We start from the raw sequence: 18,699 nt of genomic DNA, 5'->3' as shown, positions 1-18,699 counted from the left end.
CGGAAAGGGTTAAAATGAGGAACATTGGCGCTAGATAAAGATATTAGAAGATATAGCAGCAAAATATAATCAACATAAATGTGTACATCTCAGTTCTGAAGACATGCTGCTCTATTTAAACTACAGAAATAGTCTGATGTTGTGAAAGGTTCATTATATCTCGTGGATGGTGCGGATGGAACGAAGTCAAGCTGTGTGAAAACCTTCCATCTGTTGGTCACTTGACAGGACTATTGTTACTTGTCATGGGGCAAAGCATGCGTCTTCTCTGTACTTAAACTCGAAGCAGGAGAGCGAATGTTGCAATCTTCACCACCCTGGGAGCGTTTAAAAATGCAAATATTGGTATAAAATATTTCAGGTGGTTGACGCAAAAAAAATTCAAACACGTGCTAACTGTCCGCTGGTGGGAGTGTGCTTACGTGTTTATGTGCGAACTCATCGGGGCAGAACTCGATACAGCGGAGAATTGTAAGCGCATGAACATGTAGATACAGAAATGACATGCCGCCGTGTAAATAAGATAAATCCCATAAAGCTATTTAGTTTGTTTAATAAAAGAACAAAGTATAGAATGGTTAAGTAGGAAAGGTAACCTTAAAAAATGTATCTTGTGATCTGGCGCTATATAGTAAATAAAATGAACTTGACCTTCAAAGGGGGCGAGGGCGGAGCGCCCCCCAAAGGTAATGGTAGGGGAAACACTGGCAATAATTAAATCCACAAATCACCAGATCTATCATTGAAAGATAAACAGACAAATAGATGTACTGTAGTATTGCCTACGGGATAATACGTTTAACTACCACTATAAGACACGAAGGTGGAAAAATTAGCACAAACATTATAGCAGGAAACAACATCTGTGCTACTGTTCTTTTATTAATAGTTGAGGCCAATGAAATGTAATGTTTATATCAGCTATTACAACATAAGCCGCTTTTCGACAGGGTATTAACGCTATCTGACTATTCTGCCTGGATTAAAACAGAGACTCTGCCATCACCATCCCACTAATCTGCAAATCCAATCGGCACCATGATGCTAATCTTTGCCTAATCTGATGGGAAACGGTCTATCCCAGCTCGAGGCAAATTAGCTTTTATTTCTGAGGAAGACTTTACATTGAGATCCTGATCAGAGATGTCTTAGGAAGAAAAGAAACACACTAGCATACAATAACTAATGAGAGCGATAATAAGGGTATACTGTGAGTCCTGAAAGTCTTTATCTTTCACAGTAAAACATTAAAGGAGCGAGAGATTTGCGACTATTCTCTATTAATAATAACATCACCATATAATGTTCAAGAAAAGCAGTTTTATTCTTTCGTCTTCCTGATTATCTCTTAATACACAAAACTGCTATGATCTTTTGATCATGTCTGGCATAGGATCACAAGAGGTCCTCGTTGAGAAAACCGATCTCGGGATGATCGGAAAATGAAATGGACATCCTTCATTAATTTTGTTATACAGTTCTTAGCAATAGTCCTCTTTAGTAAATGAAGTTAGTGTTTAGACAAGTACGTTTTTTTGGTCAAAAACCAAGCACAATATTGAGCACTTTTAGTAGAGTCTTGTTTTCTATTTTAAGGCTTTTCTGTTAGCTTGCATGAAAAATAATTTTATATTGTTTTGCACTTTTACAGAAAGGATATAATAAGGTAAGCTTACCTTGTAAAACTTATGACATCACAAAAAAGGGATAGAATTTATAGGATCATTTGTTCTTGTCATGAATTGCTCCATAATGGAGTCATCACTTAGCACCAATCGAGCAATGATTTAAGATCACATACTTTTTGATACAGCATTCTTTCATCAAAGCACCTCCATTTTTGTCTGTGTCACTCAGTTCCAAGGACTTTCTGGCTGCACTCCGCCAGGCCATTCATTTGCTTGCTTGACTCATCTTTAAAAAGCATGCTGTGTCTTTTTGGCAGCGGGGCTCTAAAGCGTGTGCAAAAACCTCTACTGACGCAATTCAAGACAGCTGGATTCCTACGAGCACTGTCCAATATATTCCTTTTGACTGATGAAGTTTTGATTGATAACGCCGTGCACATTTTGGACAAGTCTACATCTCCAAGCAAAAATTCACCCAAAATAAAGAGCTTCCAAACTTTCACAAAGACGTGAATCCAACATAATTTATGACCACCCAAATATATATAATCTGTCCCTGTAAACCTTTCCTTGTCTTCAGCATGAGCCTCAGAAGGCAATAAATCAGAATGGGATCTGCATGTGTTATTCATAAGATCACACTGCACTAGAAAATGTATTAAAGTCCTCTCCTAGAATCTACCTTTGTATGAATTTGCCGCAGAGAGACACATGAATAGATATAAAGTGATTGGTTAGGGAAAATACCTTTGCTGTGTGAGGATGATGACCAGTTCCCCCGGGACTAACTCGGAAGTAGTCTGCACTACAGCGAATGCTTTCTGTAATCTTCATAGGCTGTCGTTATACATTTCACACACCCTGTAAAAGAGCTCTTCAGAAAAAGTTAAAAGGGCAACTGGTGAAGGTCACAGCGAACAACCAAGGGGTTTTCTCACCCTAAATGGAGGTAAAGTACCATTAGCAGCTTGCGCTGACATAAAAGGGCAGTCATGCTAAAAATAGGGCCTATTGAGGGAATAGAGAAATCTCTTTGGACAGTGATCTTCCATTAAGACTGAATGACTGTTTCATTAGATGGATCAACTGGGGGAACTAACTCACTAATCATCAGATTCATGCACTAATGCGTGAGATCTGGAGTCTGTAAGAGAAGAGGATTGGATTCATAAATCTCCCTCAGTGACAATTTGATCACTGGCATGTTAAAGTTTCAGTTCTCACCACACGCTGACCCTATGATATCTGCTCATGTTTCCATGAGGTGCTAAGACAACTGCCCAATATCAAAATATTCCTGAACCTGAATTTAAACCACATACTACTTGAAACTAGAAACATTAGTTGCATTAAATTTGACTTTCAGAATCTGACTTGCCTTTGGATCTCTCTCATGGTAGTTTTAACCACATTGTCCTTGCTGCCTATTTGTGCACATTATTCATGCACACACACACCCCGACCTCCGCTTCACATGCATCCTCGCAACCTCTCCAGAAGAACTCTGTCTTATTTCCGAGACAGACTAGCTGAGCTCAGCATTTGTGTCACACATGCTTCAAAACACCACGCAAAATTGAGGAATATTTTAATTGGGATCGTTGTGAGGCGAGCTATAAGACCTCACAGAAGACAGTTTTATTGCTCAGATGAGGCTCTTTTATAGCTCAGTAGACTAAATGGAGTAGTGTTATGTATAATATAAGAAACAATTTTGTCTCCAAACGAAGGGGGATATTTCTGTTGTTTTTCAGTGAATATAATATATATAAAAGTCAAAATATCGTTGCTGTCTTTATAAAACCCAGCATATCCAAATTGGTAATGTTCAGGAAATGGAAAAAACACTGAACATTTTCGATGATTGCACACTGTGTTGTCAAAAATGACAAGCAATTTTAATTCCTTTTTATTGGTTAGATATTAGCAAAACCCAGTGACAAACATAAAGAGTGACAAATAATAATGATTTATAGCAAACAATTAATAAACGATCAACAAAATATGGAGATACAAGGTTTCAGAAGGACAGCAGCAATATATTTGAAATAACATTTGAGGATAAGTAAATGCTAATAATGTTCACATAAGAATATACATTTTAAGCAAAACTGTCGATTGGTTCTCTAGCGGGCAAAGGCAAAATACAGAACTAGATCTGTAAAACAACCCATTAGCACATTAGTCACTCTTCTGAAAACCTACTCAACAAAACCCATAATATTAGTTTACATAAGTAAGTGAAAGTACCAGACATACTAGCATATTTACCAGGCAACCACAATTTTGCCAGACTATAGCCGTTTCTCAATTCCAAGAACGCAAAGAACAGACGTGTGTTCTTTTGGAGACCGGTTTTGCGAGGCATCCACGAAAGAATGAACTTGAATGGATGAGCCGCAGTGACTTCTGGTAATTCAAGCGGGTTCCATATGCGCGCAAGGCTGCATTCGATGCATCCTTAATATCGAGAACACATCCGGGTACTCTTTATGCTTTCTCAGTTCTTGAGTTTTTTAATAGATGGTTATTGATGACGTAGAGAGAGAACACAAGGACACAAGACCGCTGAAGAACGCATATTGAGAAACGGCCTATGTGCCAGGATCATGAGGTCAAGATTTGGCTGGCTAACTGCACCCTGTTAGCCCCTGCTGGTAGATGTCGTAACTACACCATCTGGTTACTCCATTCATGGTCAATTAAAATTAGCTGGGAATTCTGATGTCATACACAGCAACAGTAGCTTACATACATGTTGCTAATACCTCCGTTTGAGTATTTATTCTGCAAAAGAGCACACGTAAAACCGATTTAAATGGACTAAAACAATGGTACCTGTCCAGGAACACATCTTACAAAAATCAAACTTACTGCACTTATCCACTACTGTGAAAATAAAACATGAACTGCAAACACAGTCATTTATGTTTGAACCAAAAGTCTTTATTAAGGGTAGAAAAGTGTGGCATTTTGCATTTGCTCTGATGATATTATAGATTCAAGGCCGAGTCACCATACCTTGCATCATTTCGAAATCAAATTTTCATGCCTAAATCTGAATACAGTACCTCAACAACCCTTAGCATTGTAAGCTTTATTTAACAAGCAGGAAGACAAGATCAAGACACAAAGCGTGTGTTCCAAGTTCCCCACCACATGCAACTTTCCAAAAGTCAACCTTTGTGATATACACGTTTACAAACGCATTGATTAAGCCTCCCGAATCAAAGCATGCTGGGGATGGCAGATCGATCTGACGGTGTGTTTGGTGTGCGTCTTCCCCCTCCTGTCCAAAGGAGTTTATTTTTGAAAAATAAAAAGACTCTTTTATTCTCCGCTGCAGATGGAGCAGCGAGAAGAGAGATTTGTAGCGCGCTCACACACTCGGTGGGTTGTGTAGAGAAGACACCCCCACACATGCAAAAAGGGGAACGCAGAGAAGGAATGAAAGCAGAGTGTAGGGAATAAAGGATACGGGAGACTAAAGAAAAGAGCAAAGACAGGTACGAGAGGATAAGAAACAATGGCAGTGATGGAAGAAAATGTATGTTTAAAGAGGCTAAAGATGAGGTACACGCCTGCTTACTATCTCCACTCAAAGAATGCACATTTTCATTCTTCCTCATGTTCCAATCTGGCTTTCGGAGACTATGTGAGCATTATCCGTCTGGGGGGGTCAATAGGAGCACAACTGTCCAACTCAACCCTCAAAAGACACTTCATTGGCCAGCACTTCAAGAGGCATGAAGCTGACAGCAAGTGATTGGACAGACTGAGTAAGACCCAAGAGAGACTCGTGGGTCCAAAACACCACTGGACAATGGCCATTTTATTCCATCCTCCCTCTTCCTCTCAGGGGACTTGTCCAAAAAACACCATCTGAGAGCAACGCTGGTCCAGCCAACCGTAAACGCCTGCCAAGCGGTCCGTTCTGCACAACATGTACCATGAAGATGAGAGATGGCAAAAGAAAGGGAGATTTACACACAGGGCATGATACAACAACTGTCTCCTGGTGAAAATCTCTCTGTAAACAGTGCTCATGGAGCAATTGAAATGTACATTGGGTCAGACTTTTGCGTAGGATAAAGCCATCAGCATGTTATTTACTGCCAAGGAGTGCAGTGACAGACTTCTCTTCACTTATTAACACCTCCGCACCATGATGGGCCTGGTCCTTGTACATTTTGAGCCTTGTTAATAAAAATATAAACTCCACCAATAAATCATTTTAGTTGCATTTTTCAAATGAATATGTGACCCTGGACCACAAAACCAGTCATAGTGGTCAATTTTTTATTATGATTTGTAAATCATCTGAAAGCTGAATAAATAGGCTTTTGGATGTATGGTTGTTAGTATCTTGGTTAGATATTTTCCTATTTAAAACTTTACAAAATACTGTATTTTCATGGAACATAATCTTTACTTAATATCCTAATGATTTTGGCATGAAAGAATAATCAATCATTTTGACCCATACAATGCATTTTGGGGTACTGCTACAAATATACCCTTTCTGCTTAGAACAAGGTAAGAATGTAACTATGCAAAGCACTTGCAGATGAAAATTTTTTTAACTAGTTTTTTGAAAGGATACACACTATAATACAAGAACTGTAATATTGTGACTATTTTTATATGATATTGTATTGGCAGCTCTCTGGTTATTTCTATCTCTAGTAAATTAAGAATACAAAAAAAATTTAAACCAAAAATATGAAGAAATATGTCCAAAAAAATACTTATAAAAAATACTATTATTTTTACTATAAAATGTTAGAAAGTTGCTTCCCTTTTTTGGATAGCCACATTTGTGTGTTCAACCCTAATGAATTTATTCTGGAATCTTACCAAGGTGACGTCAGGACGCCTTTCTGCAGCTGACAAGAATATTACATTATTACAGCCGACTCCCCAACGAACATACACAAAAATACTCTCTCCCAAACACAATGAGATGTTTACTTCACACTTCAGTGGTCAGAAGTGAGATGTTTACAATGCGTGATGAAATTTAAAGGCTAATTAAGTGGGTCAAGTCCAAGGGTTTCAGCACAAACTGAATAAATATTTACATAAAATGGCATTCTATAATTGAGACAGCAATACTTATGTTGTGTTCTTTGAAGTAAAATAGACTTACAAAGCTACATACAAGTTTTATAAGGTTCAAAGAAAGGGCAAAATGTGGCCTTGGAAAACTAAATAAAATTACAATCAACTTAAAAAACGATTAACATTAGAAGTGCACTTGAGGGGGGGGAAAAAATGTTACTTTCAAGTGTAAAATAAGATCCTTAATAACTCTAGACACATACAAACTCATACAAGACTCGTAAAGCCTATTAACACGATAATGTTAGCACACACACACCCACACATTCAGTACGTAGACTGGCCTGTCTCTCCCTTGGGGCCCAGAGACCAGATGTAGTTCACTCACAATCCTACTAAAAATACAGCTCTGACTAACAGAAGAGATTAATTAAAATGAACATGGTTCACAGACTACCCCTCCTTTTCTGTTTGTATTTCTCTTCCTCTCATTCTCATACGTGTGTGTCCCCTCCTGTTCAACTCTTTTTCTTTGCTTTCCGTCCTTCTCTGTATCTCAGCTGGGATTTCACAGTCAAATTCAATCAAGGTTAACGTTCGTCTGCATTCAACTCTTGGAGATTCTCTTTTCAGAAAAGCTGAGCCTCAAACAAGGATGGTGTCTCTCACCTGGGATGTGAGAGAATACGTCAGGACTCGCAGGTAGGGATTTGAAGCGCACGGAATTCGCGGCTGTGTCTAACAGACCAAAGCAGTTCCACACACTGAGCAGATTTTCACAGTGAAAGATTCTCCAGACTTTGTTGGAGTGCTTTTAACCCCTGGTACAACAGCTGTACAAAAATACCTTAGGCGGTGAGCTGTCACAGCCGAGGTTGAGGATTCGGCTTTTTGTAAACGCACAATATAAAGGATCGACCTGATGTTGTGGCCTATTAGTTGCAACAGAGGTCAAAAGGTGCCAAATAAACCTAGCTGCCAGACTTTGGCCTCTATAAGAATGATTAAAAGCTTGGTATATATCCTGGCAAATGAGCAGATGAGAGGGTTTGGGAATCGACACCTTTCCAAATATCAAATATTAATTGCGACTTCCAAGACTTCTAGCCTTTCAGTGTTCTAATTACAACAAATTCTTATATGTGGGAAACATTTGGTTAATGCATGAGTATATATTTCATACAAAAATAACAATTCTGTTGGCGCTAACATCCTAGCGTTTAATGCACAGACAAATAGTGCAACGGACCTTTGGGGATCCAAGTTCGAATCCTGACTCGAGGTCCTTTCCCAATAGTCCCCTTTTCACATGACAACACGCCTCTTCAGTTCTGCTGCGAAGCAGTGTAGCGTTACATCCGCTAGCGCTTCAGAGTGGACTTTACCAAGTCCCTTGCAAAGCTGCCACAAATACGGCTAAATGATGTACAACGTCTTGCAGACAAATTTTCTTACGACAAGATCAAAGCTAGATAAAGGAAACAAACTCTTTGTTGAACAGTACCCGTTTGATTATGAAGATAAGTGTTTTGTTTTCTTTTTGTGTTAGCGAAGGTGCTAGGATAAATACTTGAAACGTGTTTTTTCACTGTTGTTAAATTCCAGCGCAACGGCAAAACGGAAGTTCTTCTTCTCTCCTTGTTTGTTGGAAGACGGTTATGAAACACTGCTTCGCGAAAAGGCAGAAGTTAAGTTTCTACATTGTGAAAAGGGCGTATTCTATTTTCCTCACGCATTCCTGTCAGTCTTTGGGTAATCTAATGTTTAAATACTGTGCTGTACCGATTACTGTGGTTACATATCCATGAACACACACACACACAAACATATACAGAGGCAAATAAAGAAAACCATAAAAATGCAAAACTAAATAAGCAGTCATCAGGGTCATCGCTGGCTCCAAATCTCCAAAACGTGCTTACTCATCCAGCCTGAAATGAAATACCCAGAATTCTCTGATGTGTTTTTAATTTGTTTGCTGCTTCAAATATCTGAGGCAATGCATTATGCAAGAACAAACATATAAAAGAGGTGCAAACATGAAATAATTAGACAGAGACAGGCACATTAGATCAGTGATTGTACTGCTAGCTTTGGGAGTGCAGAAATAACTGAATTTGGAATTTACAGTGATTTTTTTTACTGCTGAAATGCTCGCCTCCCTCTGTCGCCTTGAAAGCCATTATGCCGATATTCATGCTATTTATTCCCATGCCTGGTAAAATCTCTCTGAGGAGCCATGTTTGTCTTCATACAAATGAAGTGCTTTTGTCGGTTTGTTGGCTGTTTAAATAAAAACTCAAATTAAAAGTGTGCCACTGACACATAATCTTAACTGAATGGTTCTCTCTCTCATTCACACACACACATTGGCGACACTTACCCAGTCTGGCCCTGTGATACCCCTTGGCAAATGTAGGAGTGCAAACACACTTATACCAATCTGATCTAATCCAAACGCAGTGGTGATAATTTCTAACCTCTGATAATGAATGTAATTTCATTTTTAGCCCCCAAGCATCCCTGAGTGCCTGAGCTAGGTAGATGTCTCTCTTTTTGTACATGCGCACATAGATGGGGTCCTGATAACCTGAGAGACTGATGTTTAAAAAGGACACAGCCCCTTGGTTTTGCTCTCTCAACTGTCTGTTGGTTCTGTAGTACGAGATGTCAGATGAGGTAAAAGATATGAAGAAGATTGAACCAAACCTAGGTGCTAAAATGTCAATGAAAACGCTGTGATAATGTGGCCTCTAGATATACAGCTCAGCACAGGAATTAAATTCTTATTCTATAGGACATTTTGCACCCGGTTTATCATCTACTAAGCAAAAAGTGCAAGGCTTATCATTTAGAAGAGTGAAAACCCACCCCAACAAAACCCATAATTTAAGAAAATGTATCTCCATTGCACCATGTCAGTACACGTCAAAACCTTTGTTAGACTAAAGGTCCGATGTGTCATTTTTTGGGGGATCTATTGACAGAAATGCAATATAATGAACATCATTGTTTGTTTAGAGATGTGCAAAGACTATAAATAATGAAGCATAATGTTTTTAATAGCTTAGAATGAGCCATTTCTGTCTACACCACGAGTCCCCTTACATGGAATTCGCCATGTTTCTACAGTAGCCCTAAACAGACGAACTGCTCTACAGAGCACGTTTCACAAATGCGTTACCTCCTTCAACGAAGAAGCAAAAACATCTTAGTTCTGTGTTAACCACAGTAGTTCTTCGAAATGTAGGGGGAATGGAGGAGTGAGCCATTGGTTGCAATTTGCAACCTCACCACTAGATGCTGCTAAATTTCATACATAGTACCATCTAACACTAATTAGAAGCAACAGTAGTAGCAATGATATCCTTGGCAAGCAAACCCAAATACTAAACATGGTTTAGGTTGAGGGAAACATTCAAAAAATGCATTAAAGATATGCTTGCCACACCAGATAAGCACTCTCTTCAGTATCAGATCTGCATAAAGGCTAATTGCTCAAACACACATCATCTATCCCTTTCATAAGAATACAGAGGTCAGGTACCAAAAGAAGCTAAGCAGGAAGTTGACCAGAAGACAGAAGATGGAAGAGATGATTGAGGTCCTCAAAGTTCTTATTCACTGTAACTCTCTCGTTTTCTTTAGGTTCAGTGTGTTCTCTACTGTGACGATAGTTGGGAGTTTGGGGACGCAAAGCTATTTGACACAATTACCTATTTTATACCCTCTCTCTCTTTAAAATAAATTAAACCAGTCAACATCATTCTAGATTTCCCAGGATGTGTTTGTAAGTGAAAAGAGGATGTGGAGCATGCAACACACTCTTCAGAAAATCCTTCACAGCCTCTAACCTCTCAGACTACAAAAAGCACACAAACAAAGCCACCTGGAAGGGAACACACTGTAATCACACTATTTGAGAATACACAGCATGTGTGTGTCAAGCATACAGCTCCTCCAGAACACTTTGGAAAGTAACTTGATTGTGAAGCACAGAAAGTAGAACTGTTTTATCAATGATGAGAGAATAACTGTAAAAAGAATAACTGCAGAGAGTAATAGTATCATCTTCATGTGCAGGTTTCAAGCAGAAGAGGAGTAGCAGCTCTAAAGTCTTCGCTGTAAAAGACTCTGACTCTCAACTACAGAGACATCAACTAGTCCCGAACAATGATTCTCTTGTTTCCCTCTCTCAAGAGAAACCCGCGCAGACTGATCTTCTATCTTCAATCCTCTATCTGCTTGGGTTACTTTTGGGTTAAGCCCTGGGCTAAACGGCACCCTTCCACACCGTTCTGTATCTCTTTTCTGCAATAACAGAACTGAACAGGTTTTACAGAGAGGGAAAGTTAAGAGATGGCGAGGAAGACTAGGAGTGTACATGTTTAGAAGTACTGGATGACAGAAAAATGACAGCTAGAGAGGGAAAAGGAGGGATGAAATGAGGGAGGCAGGTGGAAAAAGAGAAGCAGGCAGGGGAGGAGAGACACACCAAGCATTCGGCTTCATGTAGAATTTAGACGTAATATAACCGTCTCTCTTTTCCAGCATTCACTCGCTCTCTTCTATGTAGCGTCCTTAATTACCTCTCTAAGGAATGGCAAACGAGTAAACAGCACTCAAACAGCCAGCTGGGAGAAATAGAAAGAGAGACAAGGACTGGAGAGCAGTTTAACAGCTCGTAGATTGAGGAGCGGAGCCGGTAAACGTATGCTGAGACACAACTGGCCAATAATCCTACAGCAGCACAACAAAATGTCTGATATTTTAATCTAGCTCATGTGTATGTAAATGATACGATGAGGACACCAACAGTGCCTCTGTGAACAGGAAGTTGTGATCGTGTTTACTTCCGTATTCTGACGCATTTCCGAGTGAAACGGAATTTTGATTTAGAAAAAAAATTGCCCGTGCGATTTGCATTTTGAAATGGAACTGGGAGCAGAATGACAGTTGAAGGGGAAGAGTAAACAGATGCCCCACCCAAACTGTCTAATTTAAGCCATTTAAGATGGATAGTCACTACAGGACGGAAGTGCATTTTCATATTTTGACTGAAGATTATTAGGGTACAAGAACTTTAAAAAGAGAACGACCCACATTGGTAAGCTATTAACAATAAACGCTGCAAAAAATAGGAATTGTTATTTTCAATTTCACTGGGACTTTAAATGTGGCTCTGGTCCTTTCCCGAATCCACCCTTCTTCTATTATTTCACCTTCTCGACTACATGTCAATAAAAAAAAATACAAAGAGGAAAATAAGTCACTTTTTGTAAAATGTATAGATTATTAGCTTTCCACCAATCCCTTAGCAGTCTCTCAAAGCAGTTGCAATTCAAAGAGGTCAAATTTATAATCTGTTAGTGACGCGAGAATTCTATGTGGAAGCAAATATCAGAGGTCTCTTTTACTGCATTTCTGTGAAAAAAGCCCCGTAAAGATTTCAGCAATTCTCCCCCTAAAGCAAAGTTTGAAGAGGAGAGAGAGAGAGGCAAGAGAGAGGAAAAGGTAAGTGATGTAGGTTTGTCTTATCAGGGGAAAGCAGGCAGGGATATCTCAGAGGCCTCAGGGTGAAGGGAAAACACTCCTGCCATTTCACCCCAAGTAAAAAAGAGGGAGGGAGCGAGCGGGAAGAGAGGGGGGCAAGGAGACAGATGGGTTGTGGCACACACAGGCAGCGCCCCCTGTACCCTCTCCAGTGCCCCTCTGCCATAATGAATAACATTATGGCTGCATGAAATGTCACCAGCCCCACCCCTCCTCCCTCTCATGACGAATTGAGCCTCAAAATGTCAGATGTGCATTAATATCATTGTGTGTGTTGCACGGATCTACTGTAGGTCTTAAGGGTTATTATCAGGTACACACATGAACACAATGATGTCACTTGAGATGTCATGGGATTAAAACAGAAATAGCAATAGCTTATTAGGAAAAAACAAGACGCCAATCAAATTGCACTATCTGCAAAATCCTTATCACATAATCCTATACTGGAGGTTTGTTGTGGCGATGGCCAACTTAACACAGAAATATTTTATTTGAAATTGTTACAGGGCGGTAGTTATATAATAAAGTTTTTTGTTTCAATGCATAAGTAGATCTGACGTCTTTATAGAAAATATGATTCACAAGCAAGAGTTTAGAGCGCTTAAACTAACATTTTATTGCCCACAATATGTGTGGCATGCAATTAAGCGAGTATGGATATTAAACATTGACTGCTAAGAGATAAGGTCTGGTCAAACCATTCTTGTCTGATTACCTAAAGAAAATATAGTTTTTTCCTATTAGTCGAACTATTAAACAGAACAAATACACACAGAGTCCCTCATCTGGCCACCAGCAGAGAGAAATGGAAATTGTTTCCTACACGATGAGAAACATTTAGAACAGATTTCCGCGCCATGCGGGACGCTAATTTGTTTATTTCTATTTTTCTTCCACAAGTTGTTTTGCCAAGAAAGCTTTTTTGTTGTGACCGGAAGCATTTTTTATCTATTACTGCATCACAGGCGTACAGAGAGCAGTAAGGTCACGCCAAGCAGACAGACCATCTGACAGAACTTATGCCAGGCAAAGTGATGGAGTGATCCAATGCCAAGATCGGCCACGCACACACAGCACTGTGGAGGCACCCCACCCAACTCTGAGCAAAGTCACTCGGGTCTCATCGTCCGTGTGTGATGCCAAAACTCAGCCGGACAGGCAACATGTTGAGGACTAATCACTCTCAGAGGCCTGCAGTTAAAGCGAGCCTCGATCCATCACACACGGCCTTATAGAGGTCAGCGGACACATACACAACTCTAGTGATGCTCACAAAACACACCCTCTCAAAAATACATAAAAACGTATACCTGAAGCACATTTCACACAGTGTTGACTTTTAGCACTTTAAGCTCCTCTGCAGACCGCTACAAAAGTGATCTCTAGAGGAACGGTGAGAATACTGACACATCAAGTGTTCTTCACCATGGCACAATGACTTCACAGTGTCAGCTTTTAGGCGGCAGCTTTTTTGCCCATAATGCTAAAGAGTTGTTTTACTTCTGCAGCAGAGCAGAGTGCCCTGAAAGTCTAGCTCACTCACATTTCTCTCTATGGTAAAATTATTTCAGAAACATTTCATTTCCTTCTTCGAAATGGAACGGCCTCTTTATTGCAGTCTGAGCTTATATTTAATTACAGATGATATATTTCATTCGTTCGCTCTCGTTTTTGTTATCCAATTACTCTCATTTCTCCTCACAGCTCTTAAACAGATTGTCCCTGACTTTATTTCCATTTCCTTCCTCCCTATATCATATCATTATCTCTCCTCTTCTTTATCTTCTCTGCCTCTCTGTCATTTTCTTGCAATCCGAGGTCATCGGTACGGCAGAGTTCAGGTAAACACTGACAGAATCGCACTTCCTCCCTACTTGCATAATGAGGCCTATTTGACTCTAATTATCCTAACAAGTAGCACCACCCCAAAGCCACTCATCACCCTCTTCTTAATGAGTGTTAATTATTCCATCTTCACAAACAAGAGGCACCTCTAACATCTCCAGTATCCTCTCGTTTTCGTCTCCCTTCCTCGCTTAATCGCATCACAGGAAAGCGAACACAGCACAATCGATGTAGAAAATGGCTATAGTGAGAAGAAAGTAAAGAAGTATGGCCTAATAGTAACACAGAAGTGGAACTGTAATTTCCAGAGCCAAAAGCATATGGCTACAATACATCCAAAGCAGAGTACGGGTGTGTGTCGAGTCAAGCCAAAGATAATGGCAATCATTTCTCAGGCGTTGTGAGGACATGTACACGTTAAATGAACTGCAAGCTGCTACTGATGGAGATACACCTTCCAGTAGATTGTAAATATAGAGAATATTTAAAAATTAGAAAGCAGCAGCATAAAATAGATTCATGGCATGACAAAAAAATATACAACATCTCGATTCATTAATACCTTTTACACTATTTTCTGGCTATAGTCTCTTTCATGCTGGCTTTAAATGTATCTTTCTGTCCTTCCATAATGCATAAATCTCCTTCACGTGACTCTGAATGAGTGAATGAATAAATCAAAGTAAGGCGTGTGCGCTCACATTAAACACATCGCGTACTATGCGCAAACTTCAAATGTTTCCACGGCACAGCCATGCTCCAATGGTCTAATGATTTTCTTCTCCACCTCATTTATCCTTTCTGAATCCGACCGAAATCAATTTGCTGAGATGAAAGTTTTCAATTTTATTATGTTTGCAAAACGGGAACTTGCTAACTGGTCTTTCTGCAGTTGTAATGGAAAATCATTTCCGTCTCTGCATACTTTTTCTTTCTAGCTTAGGAGTGACAAAATAACATTTACAGAATTGGTATGGGAACACAAAGTAGTATACTAGACAAAACATTTACCCTTAGACTCCTAAAAAAGCAATGTTCCTTTGTTGGAATTTAAAGTCGTGTTACCACAGCTAAACTGATGGAATTTAATGCAGTCGTTTCTAGGAAATTGAAAAGGGGAAAAATAGAAGGGACATGACAGAATGGGGAGAGAGAGAGGGAAATAGAAATCTTTCCTTTGGGAGTTTTATTGTCTTCCTCAGGGTCATTATCTCAATTAAAAACATGGGAGATAATGATCACAGTCATTACTTTCACTCATCTGTAGCCCTCCTCTGCTTTCTCTCTTTTTCTCTCTCTGGATGCCAATCTGTGGGGAAATATCTTCTTGATTATCCCTCTTTGAATATAGATTATTAAAAGTACACACATATGTACACACTGCGCTCACACTTCCAGCAATGAATTTAATCTGATGAATTTAAGAAACTCTAAATAGTATTCTCTGGAAGAAAATCTTCGAGCATGCCTGAATGCCGGAGTTGCTGTATGTGCGTGTGCTTGTATGTGTCGGAGTATAGAAAGAGATTTAGGCTCCATATAGAGCAAATCATCTCCCTGGTGTCAGCCAACCCTCCAACATATGGGTCCCCTGCTCGCCTCGCAAACATGGCCAGGATGTCTTTCCTTGCATGTATGTGTATGCGTATGGCAGGGCAACTGTGTTTGACAGCCCGCTATTCCGACAGTTTTAATCACACCTCTGTTTTTGTTACTGTTCAGACCTGTGCGCCCTGATACACACAGGGATCTGACGATATCCACCCGCAGAAGGGAGGGATGCTGGAGATGAGAGAGGCGGAGAGGCATTTTACAATTGTCTTTCACACAGTTAAGAGAACAAGCTCAAAGCCTTGCTTGTAAGACTGTTCTTCTGTAAACATCCATCTGCTTTTGTCAATTAAGCTCCTAAAATTCCCAGAAGCGACGAACACCTTTCATCCCATGATTTATCAATGCCGTCGTCAAGAACAGGTGCATATTTAGGCCTTCAGCAGACGAACAGCAAATTTGGTCTAATTCACTCACAGATCTGTCTAGCCTACAGCCATCAACATTTCGCTAGCACCTACTACCACACAGTACGCGCACACACATTAACATTATACAGTACCATTTCTTTTTACCTTTTGCTTCTGCTACGCTATTCAAACAGTCATCCCACCACATGTGAGCAGGTGTGTAATTATAAAAAACTGAAAATATACATTTAGCTGGCACTTTCATAATAATACTGACAAATCTGCCAGGTGTTCTCGTGGACCTCCACAGCTCATCAGACAAAATTCTATTCATTCAAACAACATACTGTTTGAAATTGATGTTTGACTGCAGTTTATTACACACGGTGGTGTGAGGCCACCTTTGCTGCGGAGGCTGAATAACAGTAATGATGATGATGACAGTTTCAGTGCAAGTTCAGCAAATGTTGTCTCCAGAGTCAACCTTTGTGATAACATCTTACCCCCTCCACAGACACACTCGGGCAAACTTGTCATCACTCACGTTCGCCCTTTCACAAGATTTTCCACACATACTTTCTAATTTTGCAGTCCCCTACACTCTTGACTTTCTGTCCGCCTCTGTAGCACACCCACAGTCTAATTGTTTGTTTGTATGACATGTCCAGTTCCAGACTTGCTGGGATAGTGCAAGTAAAAATAGATGTGAGGCCAGTGTGGGCTTCCTCAGGTGGAGAGAATGAACAGAAACAGCACGTTGATAGGACACCAGTCTGGTCATTTCATCACTGTCGCTTGCATCTGCGGAGGGTGAAAATAAGGTGGCTCACCTTAACTACAGCCGGTATGTCTATTGGGATTTAAGAGCACTGTCCCCTTAAAACTAACTGCATTGCATTGTAAATTGTATTTTGTAAAGAGTTAAGAACCATTTAACAACGTAGATCATGTGACTTCCAAGACCAATGCCACTGGTCTCCTGATGATAAAATAACAATAAATAATACGGGTTTCTAAAAAGCATTAGTTTCATGCAAAATCTGTTAATCTTGCATACTTTGTTACTCAACAAACAATCTAATTTAACATATTTAACTATACATGAGAGAGAGAGAAAATATTGCGCTAGGAGACCAGATAGTAACACTTCCAAAATGTACAAGCGACAACGTTTAAACATTTTAATCTAGTCGCACATGTTATCTTATTTCAAAACATAACCAATCTTTTTATTTATTAAAATAATTAAACCGTTTTCTATAGAAAGAAAACCCCGAATGTGTCCAAAGCTTCATCCACACAATACTTGGTTTAAAAAAGAAAGCGGAATCATCGCATATCTGTTTTACTAGCCAACAACAGGCATGCATAATTAAAGACAAGACCGCAAAAAAAACAAGGTGAGAAACCAACATTTCTATTATTTACTACGCTCGGAACACCATCACCCTGCCGCTGTCATCGCGCACCACAGCCTCTCAAAGACCAAACACATACAACACTTATCAAAAAAGTGTGTATTGCTTTATAAATGTTTCAAAAGTGAATTAAGATGTCAAAATGGGTCACGCTGGACAGAAAACAGCAGGGAAACCCGTGAAATATCTTAACTTTTTCCTTTATGGAGCAGCGCTGAAGACGTAAAAGCGCACTGCCATTGTCCACAACAGTTAAGTTTTTCTAGATAAAGAATAAACGTTTATTTCTACGGTTATGTATCGAGCAGATAAAATACTTCATAGAAGTAAAAGAGCAGTTTTGCAACAAGTTCTGAGTGTGCGTAAATGTTGCCTTACCTCGATGGAGAGATACGACGAGGAGCGCGTGCAGTAACGTCATCCTCATAGCGATCATCTTTGGCTTTCGGGGTAGTAGAATATTGTTCAAAAACAACATTATGAATAATCTAGTTTGATAAATCGTTGAATAAATAACATAATCCTCGTGAAACTCATCTGATAATGTAATTGGTAACAGCAGATTCGCGAGATTCGCGGTCTCCCAAAATTCTTGTCCGCTAAATGTCACCACAAATTCCGTTAAAAAGAGAATAACACCTCTCAGTATGTAAGTGGCGAAGCCGTCTTAAAACACGGGGAAAGTCTCTCTAATGTTCACGTGAGGCTATTATTCCCTCCTAAGTGAAGTTTATAAAACACAAGTGTAGAGCTCAAGACCGGTGGCTGTGTAGCAGGAATCACGCGCCGCAGAAGTTGGCGTTCTCCGCGAGACAGCAAGCTCGCGGGGAGGAAAAGTCGCGCGTCCTATGAATCCGTATCTTGGCGCACCGGAGCGCAAAACCACCGTCGGTCGCCGCTAACTCTCTCTTAAATGTTCCCATCACTGCACTGACGCTGCATTTGCGTTGACATGTCTGATTTCTGGCTTCGCTTTGCCTCAACGAACTTGGTCGGGTAGTTCTCCAGAGACAGAAAGGCCAACAGTCAAGCTGGTACTGGTACCCCAGCGCATAGAGAGGAAAACGTGAAGAGGAGGTGGAACTGATCGACATTTTAAGTAGCCAATGGAGTTTCCATACAGAACAGGTGCACAGAAAAGCCAGCCAATCACATGCGGGATAAACCCTCACGCCTGCGTCCAGGGAGGCATTTAAATCAACAAAAACTGAACAATGAATACGCCAAATT

The 18,699-nt window shown here is 40.0% G+C and overlaps 1 protein-coding gene across 1 annotated transcript in view; it reads right to left on the bottom strand.

Moving 5' to 3' along the window:
• Positions 1-18,470, bottom strand: part of si:dkey-215k6.1 (transmembrane protein 132C) — a 180,156-nt gene extending 161,686 nt beyond the window's left edge. Inside the window, exon 1 of the mRNA XM_056746511.1 lies at positions 17,848-18,470. Coding sequence (XP_056602489.1) covers positions 17,848-17,947 — 100 coding nt within the window. The 5' untranslated portion in view covers positions 17,948-18,470. The remainder of the gene's footprint in view (positions 1-17,847) is intronic.
• Between the last annotated feature and the right edge of the window lie 229 nt (positions 18,471-18,699).

Source organism: Triplophysa dalaica, chromosome 4 (assembly GCF_015846415.1).
Source record: "Triplophysa dalaica isolate WHDGS20190420 chromosome 4, ASM1584641v1, whole genome shotgun sequence".
Lineage (NCBI taxonomy): Eukaryota > Metazoa > Chordata > Actinopteri > Cypriniformes > Nemacheilidae > Triplophysa > Triplophysa dalaica.
Note: the sequence above shows the minus strand (reverse complement) of the source record. Positions and strands in the feature narration are given on the sequence as shown.